The 24,907-nt window shown below is 41.5% G+C and overlaps 1 protein-coding gene across 2 annotated transcripts in view; it reads right to left on the bottom strand.

The window, feature by feature from the left end:
* DCX (doublecortin) overlaps window positions 1-24,907 on the bottom strand; it is a gene marked incomplete at its 3' end in the record, with an annotated part of 70,590 nt that overhangs the window by 5,263 nt on the left and 40,420 nt on the right. Inside the window, exons 3-4 of one of the 2 annotated variants that reach the window (XM_082003948.1) lie at window positions 10,775-10,877; window positions 6,673-6,810 (exon numbers count right to left, since the gene is read on the bottom strand). In XM_082003948.1, the coding sequence (XP_081860074.1) occupies window positions 6,673-6,810; window positions 10,775-10,877 (241 nt within the window). The remainder of the gene's footprint in view (window positions 1-6,672; window positions 6,811-10,774; window positions 10,878-24,907) is intronic. The other variant, XM_082003949.1, reaches the window with a different exon arrangement.

Genomic DNA, 24,907 nt, shown 5'->3' with positions numbered 1-24,907 from the left:
AGACAATCTGTACTCAGGAGATATATCAGGCTTGTCCAGCAAATGAGAGGGAAGATGGAGCATGCAGCATAATGTCATGTTTGAGATGGCTATGAGAGATCCAGGTAAACTGAATTCTCTGCCTGCTTCTCCCACAGATATTTCAGCCAAACTTCTCATATGTGATTGTTCCTTGAGTGTTGCTCAGGTTTGCTTGGATGACTGGGACTCTGGATCTGAATTTCCAGCAGTGATAAGCACTGAGACCTGTAAATGAGGTTAGTCAGGTCCGTCTTTTGAACTCACATTTTTATCAATGAACAGAACTGGAAAAAGCAGGGCCCGAGGATCACAGTGAGTGCTCAACCTGTGTGGAGAGATCTCTTTTTCTATCAATTTGTAAAATAAGGTTACTACTCCTTGCTCCATTGGGATTCCCAGGGTTCTGCAGATGAGTTCCTAGTTTGAGGAGCACATGCTCGTACATCACAAGAGTGAGAGAGTGGATAGTTATGTTTCCAGGTCAGCGTTCAAATTGCCACCAAGAAAATAAAGAGAGGCAACAACTCGAACGAGGACAGCATAAAGCAAATGCAGAAATAGCAGCTCATTTAGGGAGCACAAGCCATCCTGCCCTCCAGGACAGAGGAGCCTGTGGGAAAAATAAGGACTCCATTGTAGTGTTTATTCAGGAGTGGAAGAATTCAGATTGCACACGCATCCTTCGCTCAGGCACCTCCTAACTTTCAAGAACTCAGCTCTGCAGTGTTGGCACCCTTTTCTCATCACGTTTTGTGAGGGTGATCTCTACGCTGGATGCGTATTGTGGATTGTCAGCTAGCAGAACGTAACTGTGCGCAAGTGGGATAACAAGCTGCTCTACCTTGTGTGCAATCCAAAAGACATCTGCTGCCTTTTTAACACATTCATATATAATGACCCCGGGGAGCCAGATCTGCAGTCAGGACAGACTGACATTCCATATCTGTTTTTCTAATTGCTGCTGCCTTGCGAATATGCTTTTGTTCCTCTATCCAAATCCTTCCATTAGAGAACTGAGAAATTAGAGTCCTGCAGCAGTGCCTCAGAGCCCTGTTCGTAGGCTCCCTGAGCCAAATCAAGGCAAAACTGGGGCAAGACATTTTCAAATTTCAGCTCAGGTACCTGTGGCTCTGTACTGCAATGGACAAAGATCATGCTGGTTTTAAAAATCATAAACTCTCCTACCACAGAACTTGTATTTATACAACTGAACCCTTGTTTTTTATGCAGGTTACCGTAATTAATATTTTTACAACAAAGACGTAATGGCAAATGATATCATTATTTTCTCCCCTGTATTTCTCCCCTGAGATTTAGCTCTGTCTTTTTGGTTTGACTTCTTATTGGACTGGTCTGTTAAAAAAATTTTGCCAAACTTCATGCTGACCCTACCTCAGTTAAATCTTATGGACCATAGCAGCAGCACAGAGACTTACCTCCTTATGCCTGGTTTTCCTCTGTCATGTTAGAAAGAATTGGATGGTATACTTCAGGTGTAGTTTAGTCTGGACTTTGTTGCTCTAAGCTATGTCATTCAGCAAAGCTGACTTCACAGAAAGAAAAATAGAGACTAGAAATAACCACAGAGGCTTTGTAACTCCCAATTCTTTGCTCTAAATTGGGATCAGACATATTTGGGTCATCCCCAATAGAGATCTTATTTTTTAAAAGCACGAAGTCTTACAGGGAATCACAAGCTCCCTAGGAGACCTGCTTCAGTCATTAAGATGCTTATAACTGAAAAGTGTTCCTAATATCTGATCTATATATCCCTTATTAAAGATTAAACCAATATCCTGTCCTATCCCTGATAAATACACAGGAAAATTGATCCTTATCCTCTTTTTAATACCTCATATGCATTTGAAGAGTGTTAAATTGTCCCTTCTCAATCCTCCTTTTTTCTAAGCTGAATCAGTTCATTTTCTTCAACCTTTCTGAACCCTAGGACGAAATGTCTTCTGGATTTTCTCTAGTTTACTTATGTGTTTCTTAGCATATTTAGTCCATACTAAAACATAACAACCTGAGCTCAGCTAAGGCCAGATAGAGACACCAATCCTATATGAGAGATATATATGGTATATGGGAAACTAGTTCAGCTCTAGTAGCTAAGATTTGGGAGACAGAGAAGAGAAAGGCACTTGCATACATTCTTGTAGAGGGAGAAGTAAAATCCTGCTGTATTTTCCTAACCTCACCTTGCTGGAAGCAATATTTTGGGGGAGTTAGGTGGAGGATATAGATGAAAGACTGCATCACAGCTCCAGCACCAAAGAGGTGGGAAACTAAAGGATATATTGGAAGCCCAGTGGGAACTGCTGGCAAAGCAGCCAGGGCCTTCCAGTCAAACTGAACCAAGAGGTCGAAACAGCCCCATGATGGAATGGTCAGCACAGTGTCTGGAGGAACAGCTGGATCAAAACAGAAATACACTGGCATTGCTGAGAAGGTTGGCGGTTAATGAGAGAAGGAAGATAGATAGAATAGATTCTCCTTGGGAATATAAGGACTGTGGTCTGTTACCATCTGCTTACAGCAGGACACTTCTTCATTCTTCATTCATTCATTTCCATTCATTCATTCATTTAATTTTCAATCATTCATTCATTTAAATGACTGTATGGTAAATAAAGAGATAAAAGTACCGTGCCAAGAAAACAGTGTTTAACATGTTTCTGTGGATTAGATACCGCATTTTTTTTAATATCGTTGGAGCTGAAGGGCTCTGGCTGCCTGGAGGGAATTGAGCTTTTCACAGTGAGGCCATGACACATCTAGGCAGGAGGCAAATTACCTCCAGCAGAAGGTAGCAATTCAACCAGTGAACTTGAATCGCTCCAGCTGGGAGCTGGCGCTCTCTGTGCAGTTGCACTTCTGTGCACGGCCCTTTGTCCTGACGTTTTTTAACAAAATGTTTTGTTTATGTGTTCTTTGTTGCTCCATGTTAATCCATGTTATTTTGGAATGGGGGCTTACTTAAGTGAGCTCACTACCAGGACTGCTGTAACAAGACAGTCAAAGAATACATTACAGTTCTCATCTAGCTGGTGATAGGAGCAATTAAATGGCTTAGAAGCTGCTTCCTTTTCAGTGCTAGATTTACAGACTTGTACATATATTTCCTTCTGTATTCTGCTGTTTTTCTTACTCAGACATAGCCCCAGAGACCACAGTCAAGAACAAAGCTTTGGGTGCCATCAGGGGAAACTGGACTCCAGCCAGAAGTATGTGCTCTCTACAGCTCCCCCAGAATGCTAATTATACCTGGAATTATGTTTCTCATTGAGAAGCAGATCACTAAATCCATAACCAAAACCAGAAGGAGCAAAGAATATCAAAGATGAACAGGGATTACCTGGCACAGAAGGCAGTTCCCTACATGCAAAGTTTCCAGGCTGACAAATCAACTTAGATGGGGATCTACACAGTCTATGATGATGGCTAACACCATCATCACTAACATCGGGCCACACAGTTGTATTCATTCATCTGTATAACCTGACAGTTTACTGCGGCAGGACTGAATGCGTTAGAGAGCGTGCAGGTTGCTGGAGCAGCCTCTGATCCACTGGAGTGTAGATAGTGACCTTGCTAGAGTATGGCTTGCCTCTGTTGGAAGGTCTGGAGCACATGCTGCAGCCACTCTGCCACTGGAGATGTCTTTCATCTCTGGCAATCTGTGAGATAATAGCTTTGCTTTTAGCAACTTCATTCTCCAAGTGCTTTCAGAATACACAAAAAGGTCCAAATAAAGAGCCTCAAAGCTCCTTCCTGTGCATGATTCCATGGGTAGGTTACAGAGCTCTGTATACAGATTGGTTATCGCTGTCTTGGATGATCCGTTGGGAAAGAAGGCATGAACAGCTTAAATGATGGACTCAAAGCCACGGAGTGAGTTAGTGGAGGAGACTGGAATAAAACATAAGTCCCCAAGTACCCCAGCTTGTGTGGAGGATACCTGCTGCTTTGAATGAGAAGTGTTTTATTTATGTTGACACACAAAGATCAGAAGCATTCCTACAGTGAATAAGAAGCGGACAGAGAAAGCGGATGCAATGTTTGCATGCTGTCAGCGTTACATCCTCAGAATGAGCACTAGCAAGCTCTGCTGAAGCAGTTTTTTTCTGTTCTCTCTGTGCTATAACAGTGTCTTATTACTTTTGTCCACTGTCTGCTGGCAGCATCGAAGCTCTTGCCAAGGAGTGAGGCACAGTTGTGCATGCACAACCTGCTTTAAGCCTTAGCTGCCTCTGTGGGCAATGCATGCAAACCACTGCCCACATGTAAATCCACTGCATTCTCATTTTTGCTGCTGAAAAATAACGTGCCATTTTCCCATTCCTGCTTCAACAGGGAAATGGAATAATTAGGATGAGAAATGGAAGAAAATAACATCCTCCTCTGTAATTGCAGTGTGCTTGGAATGAGGAGGGTTCAGACTTCTTTCACTCAAGCAGCGTGAAGATTTACTTCAAAATCTGCATTTACATTAGTGCCCAGATATGTTACAATGGCCTTTGAGACTACAGTGGAAAAAAACAATAAAGAAACCTACATGGAAAAGAACTGAAAAGAACGGAAACCAGTAACGTAGAATCAAGGAAACTCCAAGTTCTGACATGACAACCGTAGCAGAGTGAAAGACAGCACAGACAGAAGGTAGAAATAGGGAGCAGATCAAACACATAGCAAAAATATTTATATACTTGAAGTAAAACTGCTTTTAAATCCTTTCACAAATGAAATAGGTGAGAATGCTGGGAAAAAAATGGGTCAGATCATGTTGTATTAATCAGGCTTGATTCAGCATTCCTTGCCTTTTTAATGCAATAACTTCAAAATCTAGCTAAGCCTGTTGATTGTTTATGTAAATATTGACTCTTAAGTAATGTGTAGACCCACTTTCTTGATTACAAATTCAAGGGACAAGAACACAAGATGGTATTCTTTTCTTCTCTCTGTCCTGAGAAAACAAGGGTCTTTGATTACCTTTCCAGTGCTGAGAGAGTTCAGTCATTTTTTTATTCTCATTAAGCAGGACAGGCTGCCATTTTTTTCTGTATTGAAATCACAGGGAAGTACGAAAGACCCTTGTCTAGATGGATTAAAGAAACCTGATTTGTCCTTCATTACTGGCCTTAATTCCAGGAGCTGGCTATTGTTCGGCATTTCTGGTTATTTTAATCTCCTCCTGAAAGGCTTTACTAACTGTGTTCATCAAACTTCATCAGATGACTCACCATTTTGTTCCTGTGAGTCATTCAATCAGCTAAAATCAGGAGCACAATAGTTGCCATTTCACATTAGACTATATGTTCATGCAATAAAGTCTAGTTCTGATGGTAATTAGCACCTGATGCTTGTGGAGAAGGTTTAGATGCTGTTTCACAACTCATGCATGAGCTCACTCCCAGATCACTGAACAGGAGTTGTTTGGATTTTTTTTTTTTTTTCCCTACCATGTATTTCATATTGTAAAAGCTTTTTGGATTATAGCAAGCCTGAGTTTAAGAACAGCAAACACTGGAATCTTGAAGGAAAACTCTATGAATGCAGAGTCACCTTACGGAAGAATAACTTTTTAAAATCACAGAGTCTTGGCATGTGCCAACCAGTTTCACATTGTCTCTTTAACTAGCTGAAGAACATCAAGAGACCATAAGCAAATTAACTGCTTCCTGGGGAAAATCTTTCTGAATACTGTCAGGAGAATTTTATATCCAGTAATCCAGTATCTAGTGACGGTCAACTATTGTGTGGTGTTCACATGCAATATGCAATGTGTTACCGTGAAAGTGAAAAGCAATTTCTGTTTTATATCACCTGTGTTAATACTGTGTGTCACTTGAATTTAAACTATGAAATTCTCCTCGAATCCTGAAGTGCTTATATGGTGATTTGGCCATTTCAGTGAAAGGCCATGTCTGGTTCTCTTTTGGAAAAAAGCAGGCAGACAGATGACACACCTAGAGATTCACTCTCTCCATCATGTCTCTAAAAACTATCAATTACCAGAAGTGTGATATTCAGCCCAGCCTTTAATTTACAGGCTCTCCAGGTGTGCTACACCACCAATCCAGTTGCTACTGAAGAGGGAGGGAGACATTTGAAATGGTGCAAGCTGCTGCAGCAAATCAGGATTCCCATTTTCCCTCTCTTCCATTACTGAATGAATGTCTCAGTATCACATCAATAAATCCATCACCAGTTCTCCTCCAAGGAGAGGAGAATGTGCAAGGTCACATTTAAGTAACAATTAGAAAGGGACACTTCTGACCTGTACAATAATTGACATTTGCATTGCATAGGAGGCTATTCTAAATCAGTCTGTATCTATAGGGGACATATGGGAGCACTGTGGGCCTTAATTTCCTGCCTGTGAAATGGAAACGTCTTTTAAAATTTTGTTAGGGCAGGAGGCTGTGAGACTGGGTGGTATGACCTAAAGCCACAACTGCACTTAACCTACCAGACAGTTTCTCTCCTACATTTATAAAGTGGCCCTGTACACTAGTACCAGCTTCTTGTTTTCAAAAAATGCCGAAGTTTCACATGCAAACACCCAAGGTCAACGTATCCAAAGACACACAATATGTGTTTTTCTCTTGAGCACAGTTAATATTCAGAGACCAGAAAACAATCACTCACCATCTTGATGGTTACCTGAATCGGCTGGAGACTTGCTCCGGCGCATGGGGGCTGGACTCTTTGCTGAGCTCTTCTGAGGGGTGGGGGATGACTTACTGCCCGTGGCAGTCGCAGGGCTCCCTTTCATCACCCGGCACTCTAAGGAAACAGAAAGCAACCGTGGTTATGTCCCTACCTACTCTCGCTGCCTGTAGACACCAGGTATGAAACACCCATGGGCAACCTAGTGCTTTGTCTCCAAAGAGTTACAGAAAACATCAACAGCAAGGGAAAAGCTGCTATCTCCACATTTTCTCCAGAGCGTAAAGGAGACTTTTTAGTGGGAGGGCAAAAAGAAGAACAGATTTTCTCCTCTAGAAGAGGTGCTGAAACTGTATATCAAGATCAGGCTGGCTTCCTAGCAGGGCCCATCTCCATACCTGTGTTCTACCAAAGATTTTCTGCCCTTCCCCTTGCCTTGGTTCTCACCAACTAGTGAGCACAATGAAAATGGACAACACTGACTGAGGGAAGAATCAGGCCAAAAAAACAGTTAATTTGCTACAACCCTTCCAGGAAGACCTAGTAATAGGAATGATGAGTGCAATTTATGCAGGTGCAGAAAGCCAGCAAAGAGCTCATGGCATGATGTCTCTAAGTGGCAGATGGGACATCTGATCCAGGAGGCTTTCACCCAGCCTGAATCAACCTCTTCTGTGGTTTCAGCAAGCTGCAACTTTTCAGATGCAGAAGGCAAAGACGACGGAATGGTTTTACAAAACATGTCCTCTATCCTGGCCACTCATCCCTTTCTGAAAGGTTTGTATAAACAAGTCTAGGAGATTTATGTACTTAAAGACTGAGCAGATGAGAACCTCAACTGTTTTTTCTTAAAAAATAAATAGACCAGGAAGAGTGGAAAATGTAAACGTGATCTACAGTGTCCCGCAGAAGGGAACTGAAATGCTAACAAACCTCTGTGTGTCCCAGGACTTCAGGCATGCCAGATCTTCAAAACCAGGATTTATTTACACTGAGAGCTAACAAAAAAAGCACTTTCCACCCCTCAAGTTATTAACTTAACCCAGTTAAGAAGAAGGCAATAAAAAGGGGATTTCCTTTTTGTCAAATGCTAACTGGTCTCACCTCATTTCCTACAACAGATTATCCTCACCAAGATGTGAAAAACAGGTCTTTTATACAGGCGTGAATTAGATGTTCCACATACAGACAGTATTTTATGGAAAAGTTCAGCTCAGCATGCAGGGGCTGGACTGAGAACTCCCTTGACTAGATTCCCTAATGGGAATCAACTAAGGTAGCACATAGCAGATAAATAATTGGTCAACCAAAACCAAGTTGTCTGACCTAAATGTATGTGTTATTTATTTATATCAGTATATCTATGAAAATGTAATTGCCTTAAATTTTCCCCCAGGCTTTTCTCAGTTTCAGACAGTCAAGAGTCAGTCTCTTCTTCCAGATGGTTTGCAAGAGAGTTTGCTGTTGGGTCATGCGGTACAAGAATATCGAGAGAGGATGCCCTGTGCTCCAGGGATACTGCATGGTGATAATTAAGCCTACCTCCTGCTAAATGGATTTTGGAAACTGTAAATCAGGGATAGAAAAAGTTGTGTGTGGTTTTTTTTCAAAGGTACTTGACTTCTCACAGATGATGCCACAGAAGGGCTTGTAGGACTCCAGTACTGATATAACCCCAATTTTTTATACATGAAGAGCAGTAATGACTGGGGAGGGGGAGGTGTGGAAGTTAGACTATTCCTCCTGGATACTAAAGAACATAAAGTTTGATAAGACACTGTGAAATAGCCACTAGGGACAGTGTGCTCCAGTCAAGCCAAAACACGAGGAAAAATCATCCTCAGTCACTGCAGAAGTAACATCTTTCAAGGCTCTTGCCCATGGTTATTTAACAAAAACAGCGCAACAGTTCAATCTGAGAGCACAGTTCATTTGCCCAGCCATAGGCACCAAACGCTATGTGAGATACACTGGAGTACAGGGTCTCCTGGTGCCCCTGTGTGATGTCAGAAACCAAGGGGGTCTCAAAGGGTGTCAGATATTTGTGTTTAGTCATGTGAATTAATCCCTAAAAAAAAAAAAAAAAAAAATCTAAAAAGTGAAAATACTTTATGTTGCGTCTTTTCAAGTGCTTTCGAATTTATTTTCTTCCCAGGGGAGTAATTCCTTCAAAAGAAACTCAGCTTTTCATTTTCCAGCACAGAAAGGCTGACTCGGAGGAGTTCCTCCAGCTCAGTCCTTGGCAGGTACACCAAATGCAATCACCGAGCATTTGCACATCCTGGAACAAGGTTCTAAAGGTGGAAACGTGACTGTGCTGACGTCAGGGTAAACAGGCCTCTTAACATTATGGGGGGTGACATTTCTGTGGGCTGATGCTGAAACCAGTGGGTACGGATGAGACAGAGCAACATCATCTGGAAGGTGCTCAGCAACAGGGATTATAGGGCGGAAGCTGCGGAGAGCAGTCAGGAGGAAAAAGATGACATAATCCTCTCTCATGCTATTTCTCATTTTGTTTCCTGATGTCCTGCCAGAATGAACATAATAACCAGCAATCCAAGTGCATGTCATCCAAATAGGCAAGAAAAAGTACCCCATGACAGAGGAGATTTTAATAAGTGACATTCTTCTGCAAGACCTCAGGATTCACAGTTCTCCTTGCAACATCTGACTCATAACAAGGAAGGATGATGGGTGGATAATGGGAAAACGCTGCTGGCTAATAGCTCCTCATATGCTTCTTGAGAGGTGCAGGGCACCGCTACTGCCCTGAAAATACCACTGAGAGCTGCAGTTACTTGGTGCCTTCCCAATAGCAGGCTTGACTTATTTTTGTAAGAGAAATCCAAGCTGGAAAAATCAGTAGTAACCAGGAGTGTAGGCAGAGAGCTGGACTTCCCATCAAATTGTTCTGTTAGGATTGCATCCAAACTGTTTTACAGTGTGGAACTCCCCATGGAGCTGACTCAACTGCCCAGTGTTAAAAAAAATAGGAAGCTCAGGTTACAGATTGCTTCCCCAGCCTGACACAGGCTTTATTCTCTGTCTGCAAACTTTCAGCTGAACCTTGGAAACTTTCTTTGAATTACCCAAGACCACCAAATGGGTTCATCTGGAGTACACAGGTCAAAAGTACCAGCATCAAATAAGATCAGGCTTGCAAAGGAGTGATAAAAATACAGTGAAGATTAGAGGCTGCTGGACTTACTGGTATACAGCAGAAGTCCTCTTTGGTCTTCAATGCTGAGCAGTTTGTAGCATATAAGACCTCATGGGGATCCTGTTCCTTAGACAGGATACCTAGAGCTTTGGGAAATGAGCCTGATGTTTGGAGACCACATTTTCTTCTAGTTTAAATGGTCAAAGTTACATTAATTTACTCTTGCTGCGCTCACTGGCACCAGCAGACAGCCTGCGCTGTTGGGTGCATACGGTTGCCAGGTGGGGTAGGTGGCAACTCCTACAAGCAAGCTTTATGTATTCTGTGAAATCAAAGATTTCATGGCTTAATTGATCACAGAGACTCGCTTATTACAGATCTGTGCTTGCAGTTGTAACAGGGACAAATAATGGTGCGGTCCCGGTCCCAATCTCTCGTCAAAAAGCTAATTACCACCCTGCTTTTTGAACCAGCAGAAGAAAGCAATGGAGGGAGTGATTTTTCTTTTAACTTTGCTTGTTCCCAATTTTTAATATTCACATGTGTATGTAAGGACAAGAGTGATGGGCAGTGTGTATGCATATGTGTGTTTCAAACAAAAAAGTAGAGATTTAGTACTCAAAAAAATGTATCTATCTGGCTGCAACTGGATAAAATTGAAAGGATATACACGACCAGATTTTGCAGTAAATGTCAAATGGTGGTACAGTGTAGGAGTCCACCTGTTCTGACTTGGGCTACCTCATCAGTATTTGCTCGCTTATAATATCCGCTGGCTGTACAAGTATCACAAAAGGATGTTAAATTCCATGTACTAGGTCTTAAAAAACAAAACAAACATGCAGCATTATTATCTCATAGAAGCAACTGAATGGAAATAAAAACACAAACTGGAGAGCAGTGTGTGTTTGATGTTACCGCTTTCATCCAGAGAAAAGTCATCCTGTGCATAGCGGAATTTTTCTGGACCACAGGCAATAAACACATCATCATCCCCAAAGAAATCGTGGAGACAGGTCACCTACAGAGAAAGCAAAGTCATTAATTTTATTTTTAATTGGCAACATTCTGATGTGGCTTAGTTTTGATTTAAACAGGAGGGAGCTGCCTCTTTGCTGTTCCCCCTGTCCCATGCTAATTCAGTCCTGCTTCCCGGAAGCCTGGTGCACAACACACAATTTCTCTGGGCAAGTCAAGCGTAAAAGTGTAATTAAAAAGAGAGAAAAAAAAAATCCCGACTACCCTGCAAATTCTGTGAAGTATGGCATTTCCAACCCATTCAGGAGCTGACAGAATACATTCGTCACCCTAATGAATGACACAGGCATTCCTGAGCTGCTTCTAAAGTAAAAAACAGGGGTGCCCCCCATGCCAGGTTGGTAGGCAAGGCTGTGACACCACTGCCCATGCTGATGAGTATCTTAGTACCAACAGAGTCCAAAATCTCAAAGAACCATTAAGAAGGCAAAGAGCTGCTGGGCACAGCACAGGTGCAGAAATGTGACTCTTGCTGAGCAGGCAGTCTTGGTGAGAGGTTTTAAAGCCAAAAGATTTATCTGTGCCATTGAGGGAGAAGCCCAAAGGATCATTGGACACGCTTCCTACCCAAGCATCATTTAAATCCACAGATTTACTCCAGATGTTGTCTCTCCTTCTCCCTGCTTTTGCCACCCAGATACGGGATGATAAAGCACTGTTCCTCACTGCAGAGCTGCCCATCCTACAGAAGGCCGAGTGGTGGGGAAGGTGGTTACCAAGTGGGAAGGGCACAAACCGGGGGGGGGGACAGTGTGCGGCAGCTGTGGGTGTGGGAGCTCTGCTCCAGAACAGCCTTGTGGGAAAAGCAGTAACTTTCAGTCACCTAAAACTAAGACCTCTGTCTGGGGACACCACAAGAGCAGGATGTAGAAAGCTGTTGGAGATAAACAGAAGACATGGTCATGCTGGCTAATGGCTCTGAATACCTTGCTTCTCTTTTTTTTGCCATCCTAAACCGGGAGAAATAATATCCTGTAGTACCTATAACTCCAGACCCATGCCTTGCCTTGCAGCATCAAATAGAAGCAAAGCAGAAGATGTGGGAGCTGCAGATCCACTTATTTCATCGGAGACCTGATAACTGAGAGTTTGGAAATCTGAAAATGCATGGCAGGTGACTGGAAGCATGCTATCAGGAGAAAAGCTTAAAATGCCTTCGCACTGGGAGCTAGCCCCTATATTCAACTGGCAGAGATCTGTAACTCTCCCTATTGCTCTACTGGATAATGGACTTGTTGTTTTAACAATATTTTTAACAAAATCAAGAGGTAAACAACCAATATTCATCACAAAAAACCCAAGCAAAAAACCTGATTAGGTACAGGAACAAGGAAAATGGAGGAAGTTCTAAAGATTTTGAAAAGAACATCCTAGCGATAAATCTTATTCAAAGGGTGAGCTGACTATTGGGAAACAAGGGCACATCAGGCTTGCATCTTTGTCTTCTGTTCTCCTACTTGTCTGTAATTAGCTGGGAGATGAAATATAGGATGAAACTACCATCTGCCACTTTCCTCCCAGCTGGCTGAGGAATATCATTTCACTGACTGGTGAACAACTCATCTCTCTATACAGTTAGAGGGTCTTATTTAATTTTTTCCCGTAGTGTGGTGCATTACAAACTCCCTAGGGATATCTGAGTGACCTGGGACAATAGTGATGCCCATGGTTGGCTCCTACTCTTCTTCTGCAATATAATAATAATACATGAAGGCATTGTTCCTGGGTTATTATATTTCGGTTTGTTTGAAATAGGACTCAGATTTCTTATGTCATGTTAGGAAATGTTCTTGTGGAGCATGCAAGTACATGGAATGGATATTCTCTAAGCCTCTTGGTTACAGACACCTACTTCATACTTGCATGCTATTGCAACCACATCCTGTCCAATATTGCCATCCTAACGAGAACTGAAGCCACATGAAGATATTCTGGGACATGTTAAGACCTCTTGTTCTGCTCCAGCTCACTTTCAGATGGAGCATGCTGCAGGAGGTACAGCCTCTCATTCCTGTCTCCTGCCATCTGGCATTAAATATTGACAAATGAAAGGATGTACACATTTTGCTCTGACTGAAAAAAGACTGTGGCTACAGTATCATTAGATCTCTCCTGTCCAGATCCCAGCCCAGATGGGCATGGGAGACAGTAAGACACCAAGTCCAGCAGACTCCTTAATGTCTGCTGAGGACATTTATGGCTTTGCTCATTTTAGTGGGAATATCAAGAAGGACTGAAAAGCAACACATTCCTACAGAAAGTGTCTCCACTAACCATTAGCACTTCAAGGAGGTAATACCTTTGTACCTGCAGGTACTTAGGGGCAGGAGACCTTAGTACCACTTGCCTTCCTCTCTACCACTTGTGCAAGGGGTGGGCCAGCAAAGCTGAGAGCACTGCTGTGCATCTTTTGTACCAGCCAGGACAGTATTGCTGGTGCCTATTCAGCATTCACTTTTCTAGGTGCTGCAGTGTGAATAATTAGCCATTCAGATCTTTACGCAGTTACAGTTGTAGTAATTTACACAGTTACCAGTGAAATAATTGATGGGATTACACAGCAACAGCAAGATAACTATGCCAGTGGTAACTCCACTGGAACCAGTGGTAATCACACAGTAACTGATGATAATACTATTGTGTTATCTCCACAGACCTAAAAATCTGAATCATCTCAGTGCAACAACTAGTTGAAAATGTGCACGTCATTGCTCTTTGGAGAGATCCATAAACACCCAGACTTGTGAGCAGTATCTAATAGAAAATTGCCTTTTATTCAGGCTCCTGGCAAGCTGATGGGTGCTTTTCTGAGGCAAAGAAAGATGATGCTCTGCCATCTCCAGAAAATGCTTTGAAAACTCACATGAAGTGGAAAGTAACACTGTTATTTTGAAGAGGAGAAAAATACCACTGAGAAAATGTTGGAAGGCCCAACTTCAAAGCCGTTGTGTAGGTACTCAAGAGGCAAGTGTTCAGCACAGCACCTGCCTGTAAGGGCTAGAGGGACAACAAAGTACCTCTATCCAATTGACTTTGTCTAGAACTTCAACCTGAGCTCCTGACATCCCAGCCACCTACTGACTAAGCACATTGTCAGGAGGAGAAAAAATGTTCATCTGCAAACACACCAGAGTGGAACATCTCCAGCATCAACCAGCCATACATCTGAGCACCCAGGTGAGCCCAGGGTAAACATGCTTTTTTTAAAGTTCCATTTTTTCAGGAGACTATTCCAAGCAACCGCAAGATTGGCACTGACATCTATAATGGAGGTACCAGGCTGACAGCTGATGTCCAGTGTTCTGGCATGTCTGGGCACTGGGGTCTTTACAGAGGGTAGATGCATTGCAAGGGACTGGAGAGAGCACTGGAGGTAACTGTGGGGAAACTTGCTGTAGACAGAGCTGAATTTCCGTATCTACTGATCCATTTGAGCTGGACTGTGAAAAGTTAATTTCAAGCTCTAATAAACCAACTATAAAGAAGGCTTTTGGATATCTTAATAAGGCTCAGTATTTCACACTGGTTAATATAATGTATAATTAAAGCACTGCCTAAGAGTGCCAGCTCTGGTTAAGATGCCAAACATTACTGAAAGGCTTGCTTTTCACATCAGCATGACTTTCAGAATGGAGCAAGCTGAAATCTGCTGTGGCTTTGATCAAAGCCAGAATTTTCTTTGCAAACTTCAGTGAATTGCAATTTCTGTTTGCCTAAAATTACGTTGAAAATAGTTAACATGTTACCTATAGACAATTCTCCCACAGAAAAGATGACATTTCAAACCAGCACTTGGTATTACAGTCCTCCCCCTGAGGATGCATGGCACTGATTCATTTGCAAATAATTGTGTTTGGCTCAATACACAAGTTCCCATTTGAATGCTAAGTACTATCCTTATACCACGGAAAAGACTTATGGGCTGCTTAGCTCACCCTTCAGTATAGAAAGCACTGCGCAGTTAAACGTGGTGCAAATCTAGATCACAGCATAAGGGTTTAAAAATTTTCCAGACTTTTAGATTAAATCAGAAAGAACCCACAGGTGTTTTTATTTTCTCCAGGTCATAAGTCAAAGTGTATATTTTGTTCTTGAACGCCCCCAACCACCTCAAACAAAAAGAAAGTCCAGGCAACGAAGAAAGCCTTCAGATCCAGGGTCCAAACATGATGGAAAACTACCAGCATGCACAAGGATAGAAACCTGATTACATGCCAAGCAGAGGTACATGCAATTCACTTTGCTGCATTCTTGTCCCTTCAGATAGTAGGTTATTATGTGTATTTTATAATTATGAACAGCTGGCTGGATGAGTACTGGAGGCTGGTAGAGAAATTAGATAATCTACTTGTTGAGCTCCTAATATTCAGGAAAAAATTAACTTCTGCATTTGCTTTATTTGTTCCCTTTTGTTCCCTGCTGTAACGTCCACTATTAAGAACTCACCACAACATGGTAGAAAAGACAGTCAAAAACCAACCCCACTTTCATTAAACAGTGCAAAACATTGCAAAATTCAGAAAATAACAGGTGTCACATATTATGCAGTTTTAGCTATGTTGCTTATGTTCACCACATGTGTGGTATTTTCTATTCACCTTTTGTTTATTAAAGTTAAATCCTTGATCATAACTGTATGTCCCTGAAGCATGCCCCATATGTATTGCTGTCTACATAAAGTCGCTGATGTAAACTTCCTTTGTGAAAACATGCGACTTAAATGCTGGATCTTAGAGCACCAGAGCCAGCTTGCCTAAGTGGTGCATAGAAAAAGGAACACCACCAGGAGAAAGCCCTAGATATGCTCATCCCTGAAGGACACGAAGCTAAAGAGGACACAAGCCGGGGAGCGGGACGATGGGCTGCTCTGCTGGGATAGCTGGGTCAACACCTTATTAGCCAGTATGGAATATTTCAGGCTTGTTCTTGACAAACAAGGCCAAACTTCTACCCTGTATTAATAGTTTTAGGGTTTTTTAGTGACTCCAGAATAACCTTATAAGTCTTCTTATCTCCATTCTTTAAAAGTCTTTTTTCTCATGTTTTCTCATTTTTTAAAAAAAAAAAGCTTACTCTAACCTACTATTCTAATTATATCCAATAATTTTTCTGGAATGCCATGAAAACCATGAAAGAAAGTTCACATCAACAAAAATTTACCCCAGCTGATAACCTGAAAATCATTGTTTTTAAATGCTGCATTTTGCTCTTAGCTATAAATTTATTAGAGCACAAGACAAAAACCAATAGTAGCCTGCTAGTGCAAGGACCTATGCTGCTACCTGAAAGTGGTGATTTTGTTGGTGACTGTTATCATGCACCCTTAGCAATGACACTGGAAACCATCAAATAAGTAAGACTTTGTCTTTTTCCATTTTTAAGTCTACAAACTTCATTATTTATAACAAGAATTAAACTTGTATATATAATTACAGTAGACAGGATAAATTGCATTGATTTCCAAGACATATGTCCATGCATTTGCTTAAAGGAGGATAATATTTAATTTGTAATTCAGGATTAAAAAGACAATATTGACTTAAAAAGGATCATAATGCATGAAATGTTTTTCCTTCAATTCCTATAGCTTAAGCAATTCCAATGAAGGAAGTTAAACGTTCATATTCCAGTCGATGAGACACAAATTTATTCCTTACAAAGTAATTATTTCTAATGGATTTAATGGTAACATTTTTCTCTGTGTCAAGGTTTGTTTTTTAAAAAACTTTGTAATATCTATTATGAAAGAAATAGAAGTTGGTACAGATTAACAGAGATTTTAGGGAGTACAAAACTGTTTCAAGTTCCTTAGGTTTTCATTAAGCACAGCTTCTTTTCTCGTTAAGTGAAATTCTTCTCTGCCTGTATTAGAAAAACCTTCCCTGAGAGGACAATATAGCTAGGATTTCTGAGAGGGGATTTCTGCAGTGACAGTCCATTAGTGTCTGCTGCAGCAGTTTTAATTGCAGAAAGGAAAGACACAGCCTTCTTGTTCTTTTTAATACTTGTAGAACTAAGCATTTTTCAGGATTTTGACAAAATGGAGCTTGCCTCAAGCATCTCCCGGCACGTGAGCTCCCAGTTTGCTGAAATACCTGTGATGCTACAGACGTTCTGCATTCACCCGGAAAAGGAGCCGTTAAATAAGCAGGATCTATACCTGCACAGCTGTGAATCACTGGCTATTTCTACCATCCTCCAGGAGGCAGCAGCAGTACTTAAAAATTGTAAATCATTAATAAATAAAACAAGTGAAAAGAATTAGGAGTCGAGATGAAGACTTAAGCCTTAGTCTGAAGCACCTACCAGTGCAGCTTTGAGAGGGTGTTAGGATTAACCAGCTCCTTTTCTTCCCTTTCATAATCTGCAGAATGACAGAGTTCGCTGTGTCTGCATGGCGAATGGTTTGCCCTCACTGTCACTCTCTACAAGTATGAAGATCATCACAGCAGTAACAAAGGCTCCAGCCACATTTCGGTTGCGTTTGCTGCTGGATGGAGCTCTTGCAGCTCCTTCGGCTGCCACTTTAGTAGGAGACCCCCAGTAGCCCGGACTGGCCATCGCTGTTTGCCAAGATGACAGAGCATGTCTCTGGCATACATCACCAGGAGGGTTAACTGAACTGTCCTTTCACCTTTCTGAGAAATGTCTTTATCAGAGGTTCCTATTTTTAGCTGATGGAGCCAGCTGAGGCTGAATGATAAATCATCAGACACTGTAGCTAGTGATTATTCAGAACAGTGATTTATGTACGTAGTCCTGCTTCCAGACTTTCCATCTCTTCCTTATGTCATGGAATGAAGAAAAACTCTGCCTAAATGGCCAGCAGAGGTCTGGCAAAGGAGATTTGGAATAATATCACCGCAGGTTGTCTTCCATCTTGGGGACTGTCATCTTTAACCAACTGCTTGACTCTGCGCAAGTCTTAGGATAATTGAGGGCCAGTGCAAAGCTCTTTCCTCTGCTCCTCTCTCCCTTAGTCATAATGACTTTGTTCACTGTTCTCTCTGTAATATCCCTCCTCTTTAAGAATTTAGACAGAACAGAAGGTGATACCAGTACATCGGTAGCTTCAAACTGTTCCCTAAATTTCTGCAGATCTAACAGTTATGCTCAAAGAAAAGAGATGTCCATTTGGTTTCTTCAAATCATCATACTTCTTCAGCTTGTAGGCTTCCAGAGTTCAGAACAGAGGAAAAATTGGCTTCAGAAACAGCTTCCTTTAAGACCAAAAAGACCATAGAAGACAATTTGTATGCCATACACATATAAAGCCTATCAGGAGCAGAACTGAATTAAGACATCCTCGTATTCTCTCAATTGCTTTGATAAATGCTATAAAATTGAACACATCTGACCATCTGTTAGCTAAAGACAATTAACATATTTTAGATGCCTGCTCATGTCCTTTCTCTTTCAGCACGAGGTGCTACATGGAGCGAAGGAAGTCAGACTAGCAGCTAGACAGGCAGAGAGTTAACAGAGCTGCGAATGTAACTAAAATCTGTTTAAACTCGAACCAGAAATCCAATGGACTTACTTATACTCCAGGAACTGTACCCCAAGTCAAATTGGCAGTGGTATGTTTATTTCAGGTCTGAGAAGCCCAAGTCCTAAATCACAAAGGCAACTGTGCTCTACAATTAATCAGTTGGGCATTTGCAATCGATAAAGCACCGTACAGAAACCAAACACAGATTTGTCCACAGGAAGACTCAGTAAGGTCATGCGCTAGAGTGAATATCGGGAATTAATGAACATGCAGAGCAGACTTTAAATGAACTGCTTTCTCTTCTCTGACAAGCCCTTCACCACATGTCCAGAAAGAAAAAGATTTCAGAAGACCTAAGGGGTTAAGAGGATATGATGGAAAATAAAGATGTTGATATTGGAATGCACAGCACTTAATACATTTTTTTTAACAGTCTGAAGACTGCAAGCCCAAAGCAGACACTGAATTGATTTATATTTCATTAGATTCTGGTTTCCTGCATTTAAAAAGAAGAGATGTTTGGATTCAATTATTTCTATAAAGTATGCACACACCCACTCAATAGATTCCACATTTGCATTCACAGAAAGAGAATTACTTATCCGCTTTTATGAAAAAATACTGCTTAAAGTGGATAAGCAATAGAAAGATGAGCAGAAGCAGCACGGATTTTGACATTCAAAAATGGATCAGGAGCACTCCTGTATGCCCAGCCCATGCCATGGAAGTATGTGCAATTACACTTTGGGGAGCCCCTCTCTGAGCTACCCATCAGTAAGGGAAAAGGACTCTGTCATCTGCTCTTCCATCTCTGCTCTCCTGTGCCACCAGACATAGATGTGGAAACCTGGCAAGACCAAGGTCATGCTGTCCCCTCACTACTGTGTTTTCAGTGAGCCATCATGAGGGGTAGGAAAAATCGTCTCTAGGCTTCAGGGCCCATAATTCAACCTCTCAACAGAAACATGCAGTGAAATTTCCATTCTTTAAAACATTATTCAGAGATCTCAACTTTTTCTTGTATTCACGGAGAGCCATGGCTTACGTTTAAGCCTAGATTGATTGAAACAATCAAATTCCACCCTTGTGTAGAGATTTTTTCTTCCTTTCTCACCTTCAGAAGAGAAAATTCTGGGCAAGTCAGCATGATCAGGTGTTTCTGTTGATGCAAGAGGGAATTTCTACACCTTTTTATTGGTGAAAAATGCAGATCCTCTTAATTAGGCTGTATAACTACAGTAGGTTGATTATGAATGCTTTATGTCCACTTGGACTATTTTGTCATAATGCGACTAAACCAGAGCAGGGACACCAGCTTCTGACCAATATGCATTATTTCTATAATAAGCATTTGTGAAGCTTATTTAAGTGGAATAAGAAATATTCATGCATGTATGTGCACAGCAGCTTGTAAGACATCATGCATGAAGAAACACTGCTCTCGAAAGGGCTGCAGCACAAGGTGCCTGTTTATTTAAGTACTGGAAATGGATAAGCTTAAAATAGAATAGAATAAAAAGTAGGGTAGGGGAGGAAGGTCAATAGCCAAGCAACCCAGTAGGAATGTTAAAGCTGAATTTAATATGTCTGGTGAATTAATGGTGCTTCCAAACTGTGTGAAATCCAATTAGCCACCGGAAGAAAGGTTAGTTCGTTATCCCCATTCCCTATATGTATGGAGGGGACTATGAAACAGATATTCAGGCTGTTGATTCTTTTTACCTAGAAGAAAGGCTTGCCGTTGCATTCATGAGGGTAATAGGCTGAGGATAAATGTGCTGGGCAGTTCAGGGGCATAAGCAGCACAGCCATCGACACCAATATATAAACACCCTTTCTCCAGTCAGAAAATCATAAACCCAGAAATTCTAGGTGACAAATTAAGACTATGAAAGGAAAGATTTCCAGCACAAATTGCCCCAAAACAGGTAGCACTTAAGAATTCAGAGAACGGTCAAACCATTCTTCCTAACTGTCCCCCCGCCATCACTCTTGAGAGGAAACGGTAGGTCTGGACTACAGAAGAACATCAGAGACTTTGGAAGTAGCATGACTATGTGGTCAAGGTCAAGCAACACTACTTGAAACGAGAGTCTTGAAAGTAGGGGCACAGGGAGCCTATCAACCTACTCAAGGTCAGGCTGATTGAACCAACGGACTGGAATTTCCAGTTAATGGGATTTCTAGCAACAAGCTCCTAAACCTACAGCTGTTGCTGATCCTATTGTGCATATCTTCATAAAAGAGAAAGGCTCTTGCTCAGCTTTGTGTGGGTTTTTCTTTAACTGCAACAACGATACTGATGGTGATGGAGAGGCTTGGTAAATAGATCCTCACCTTGGTTAAAACACAAATACACAAAACACGCTGTACCAGGATTGAACGGTTTGGTGTGTGCCTGCAAGCAACCTCCTCCATCTTCAGGGAGCACAGAAAGAATATTATCATCAGCTGACCAACAGGCCCAGAGAGTGAAAAGCTTCACCAAGCATTTACTGCTTGTAAGCAAGCTGTAAGGAGCTGGAGGAGACCAGTAGTCACACCCTGACTGTCTCACAGCTGGTCCCTGCTTCCCCCAAGGAGCCCTTATCTCTGTACCCATGCCACAGCACCTACCTGGTGCATGAGAAGGTCAGAACCAGTGTCCCCACAGCCACCCCTCTGCCTGCTGACTTTTGGTTAGGCAAGATGGCGGGGAGGAAGTAAAACTGTAGCTGTGAGAACTGCTCCCATCCCCACATGCACTGTGTGTTGTCTGCTTAAAAGACTAAGACAACATCTCTGCTTTCCTTACCCACTAGAAGGGTGCCCTGGGAGAATCTTTTCCCCCTTAATGTCTTATCCTGGCTCCTGCTCCTTCTTTGCTCTTATCAGTCAGCATTATGTAAAAATACTTCTTCCCGTTAATTATTTCATGCTCAGGTGCATCAAGAACTTAATTCTCAGCCCAAACATTTCAAAGAACAGTACATTGGCCAGCTACCAAAGAGAGCTCCCTTTGTACTTTCACCCATCTATGGTTATAGACTTCAGCCCAATACAGCAGTGGCCAAAGATGAACCCTTACTGGGGGACAAAACTGATTTATTCATGCATTTCCATTTTCCAGGGATAAGTCCACTGTCTTGCAACCCACCCATTCTGCCTAACTACTGCCCAGCATGTAGCCATGGAAGCAGAGGGCAGGATGCCTGCACAGTGCTTTCGGGCAGAATAACGTTCTGGCAAAATGAAGAGGATTATACAGTTCTATGAAATAGCAGGATTTGTTCCTACAGCCTCTTTGTGATGTGGTGTAAGGAGACATAAGAGAGGAAGTTCTGTCTTCCATAATTACCCAGAGTGACAAAAGAAATCATATTAAATATGAACAGATTTGGTTTCCATGTAACAAGTGGATGTGTTTTACTCACTGAGGCAGCCTCTCTTTGAGAAATGTAGTCATTCCACATGGTCGTGAGTCCTGCTGACGTCAGTAACTTCCTTCCAAAATAAGTGCTAGAGAAAAATCAGTGTCTGACTTCCCATTATTATTAGTGCATCAGGAGAGCTTGAGGACCCTTCAGTTTGTCAGGCATCAGCACTGACTTCAAAGGCAGCACGTTTCGAACTGGCTGTGTCTCCCCTAGCACAGCAGCACACCAACACCCTTCACTCTGGATAACCTTGTCTTCCTTAGTGTTTGTGGTAGACAGCGTATGTTAATTAGGATTACGGCAATGTATTATCACAATTTTTCCTGGGGAAGACGCACTCTAACTCAGCTGTAATTAAAAACCTTTTCTGCCCAGACAAGATGATTCTGTCAATTCAGCTTATGCACATATTTGTAGCTTAGTCTGCACTGGTTTTATTCAGGGTCTAGGTCTCCCACTACACAGACTTTCAAACATCTATGCTTTTTTAACATATCTAAAGATACTTCTTCTATGAATTAATTCTTGGATGGGTCACTGAGCTCATATTTTGTACAGATCTCCTCTGTTTTATTCAACATCCGCAAAATCCAAAACAGTTTTGCATCAAAGGAGATGTCGAAAAGCTAACATTTTTACCTCATGCTATCAATGTTGATGGAAAAAAGACACAAATATAAAGTATTCAACCTTCAAGTCATCCTTCCTAATACGCGTCTCCAAACCTGAGAGTGAACAAGCCGTCCTGTCCTCCAACAGTGTGACTTCATTTCCAGCCTATGCATCCAAGTCAGCCTAATTCTTGAAGAAGATGAGAAAATACAACCAATTCTGTATCTAATTAACATTGGCTTTGCATTTCACCCCACTCATAGCATCAAAGCTGTTGCTCAAGTGCACAAATATTCTGTAAAGGCTCCTAAAGGCATTTTGACTAGTTAAATTTCAGTGTTTGCAAAGATCTTTATTACAGTGTTAATTCTGGAGATTAATGGGAATTAAAAATGGTGTCCTTTAAAAATTAAATTGTAACAGATGCTACGTTAAATCTAGAAAGTAACAATTGCCATCAAGCTGTTCTTTCAGGGAGTTAAAATGTCTTCCTTAATTATAATTCTGAGCATGTTCTTTGTGTTTTGGGAGATTTCCTGAATTTACTGCAAATGCATATGCCCCCCCTATCGCAACAATTTTGTTTTCACCCTAATTTCTGTTAATCTTTGAATAAAGCTATTAATTTTTTTCTAATTAACAGGTCTTTTCAATTCAGCTGACAGAGTAATGGAACATTCAGCATTATGTCCTGAGCTAAACCATATTAGGGTAGAAATTAACAATGTTAAGCAGGCTGTGAGATAAAAATACTTAGTACAGAACATGTGGCAAGACTGCCGAAATGAATGTCCCAAAGCCTCTCACATGAAAATGCTTTTTTTCCTTTTTTTTTCTTTTTTTCTTTAATTTGAAATATATCCCATCCCTTCCATGTCTACAGGACCAGTGACAAGTTCTAGCTTAGTATGCAGTAATGTTAATGGAATAATTGATGCAGGAATACTGAAATAGATGATGTGTAAAATGGCAGGCTGCATAATTGTCTGGAGTGAGTTCAAGCATTTCTGCAGTGAAAAATAGTCCTGTTTTATAATCCTATCACGTCTCCTTGCTGCTGTGTAGCAAGCAAATTTCATTTGGAGATGATCCCAAGATGCAGTTGATTTACTAGGGGGATTCCGAAAGGCAGAAGGTTAAAGCTTTCTTGCCCCAACTAAATAGCACCTGGGAGAGGTATTAAAGGGTCCATACTAATTTTGGGAGTATAATTCAAATGACATCATTATCATAAAAGTATAGTACATCAGGGTGAATCTTTGCCATTAAGCAGTGGCAGAAGAGTACCTGATTAAGAAAAAATAAAATTCATTTTTAATATTTTACCTTTCTTTTTGAAATACAAAGTATTATGTGATGGAAGAAGGGCAAAGAGAAAGGAGTTTTAAAAATTATGATGCAATTAATTTCTGCTTCTGTGAAACATGCAAGAACCATTATATTTGGATGGCATTTCTCATAAAATGAGTTGTAGACTACTGAAGCAATTAGAAAGTAATTGCTATGAGATTCCCCCAAGAGATATGTGATAAGAGAAACAGGAGACGGCCAGAGACTTACAAGCAGAACTGTATCTGTTTCTTTCCCAATGTCTAAGAAATAGCAAATTCCCCTTCTTCATGTGCAGAGGTGACTACATGAGCTCACAGATCAGCCAGCTGCAGACAGTTGTACACATTTACATTACCTTTGTGCATTGTCTCTGGGATAATTGTGTACCGCTTTTCTTCCTTGATCCACAGAAATAACACATCTGGATTTTTTCCTCTTTTCTCCATTGCTGCATGAATTGATCAGCTCTTCATCTATCCCTCACTCTCCATCTCTTCCCCAGCCCTCACCCCTCTAGACTGACTATGTCATTTCCACGATAAATGGATGCTTTCTGCCGGTATGAGGAACAGGAGCCTGGCGTCTGCCCACACAGGGCTTTTCTCTGCTGCCGCCGACACTCGCAGGAACTGGACTGCACTATTCATTCTCAGTGGCACTCTGGCGTGAGCACAGATAGCACCTTGCAGTAGTCTTCATCTTGCCAGATATTATAGATTCGTGCCTCCCTGACCCTTCCTGCCGATCCTCACCTCTGCAGACAATAAGGTATTTCTTGTTCCTTGCAGATTTTGAGTCAGCTTCTAATCTCATTTATGCACCCAACAACCCTGGGTCAAAGCACTGATTCCGAGTCCTCATTGTGACTGTGGAGATCAGTAACTTTGCAACTACAGTTAAAACAAAAGGATGTTAAATAAACCTTTGTTAGGTTCAGCAAAGCTGAGACCTTAATATCAGTTAAAAGATGCGGGTGTTTTGTTTGTTTGGCTTGTTGTTGCGCGGGGTTTTTCTTAAATTCTGTTGTGGAGGCCAAGAAAGAACCAAGGCTTGCTGTCTGTTCATGGTGGAAATGCCGCTCATACAGAAACTCATATGTAGACACTGCAGAAAGACTAAACATGCAGTTATGAGAAGAAATGTAAACAAAAGGGCCAAACC

This window comes from Phaethon aethereus, assembly GCF_964289735.1.
Source record: "Phaethon aethereus genome assembly, chromosome: 10".
Lineage (NCBI taxonomy): Eukaryota > Metazoa > Chordata > Aves > Phaethontiformes > Phaethontidae > Phaethon > Phaethon aethereus.
The sequence above is the reverse complement of the archived record's forward strand: the minus strand, read 5'-3'. Positions and strand labels throughout refer to the sequence as shown.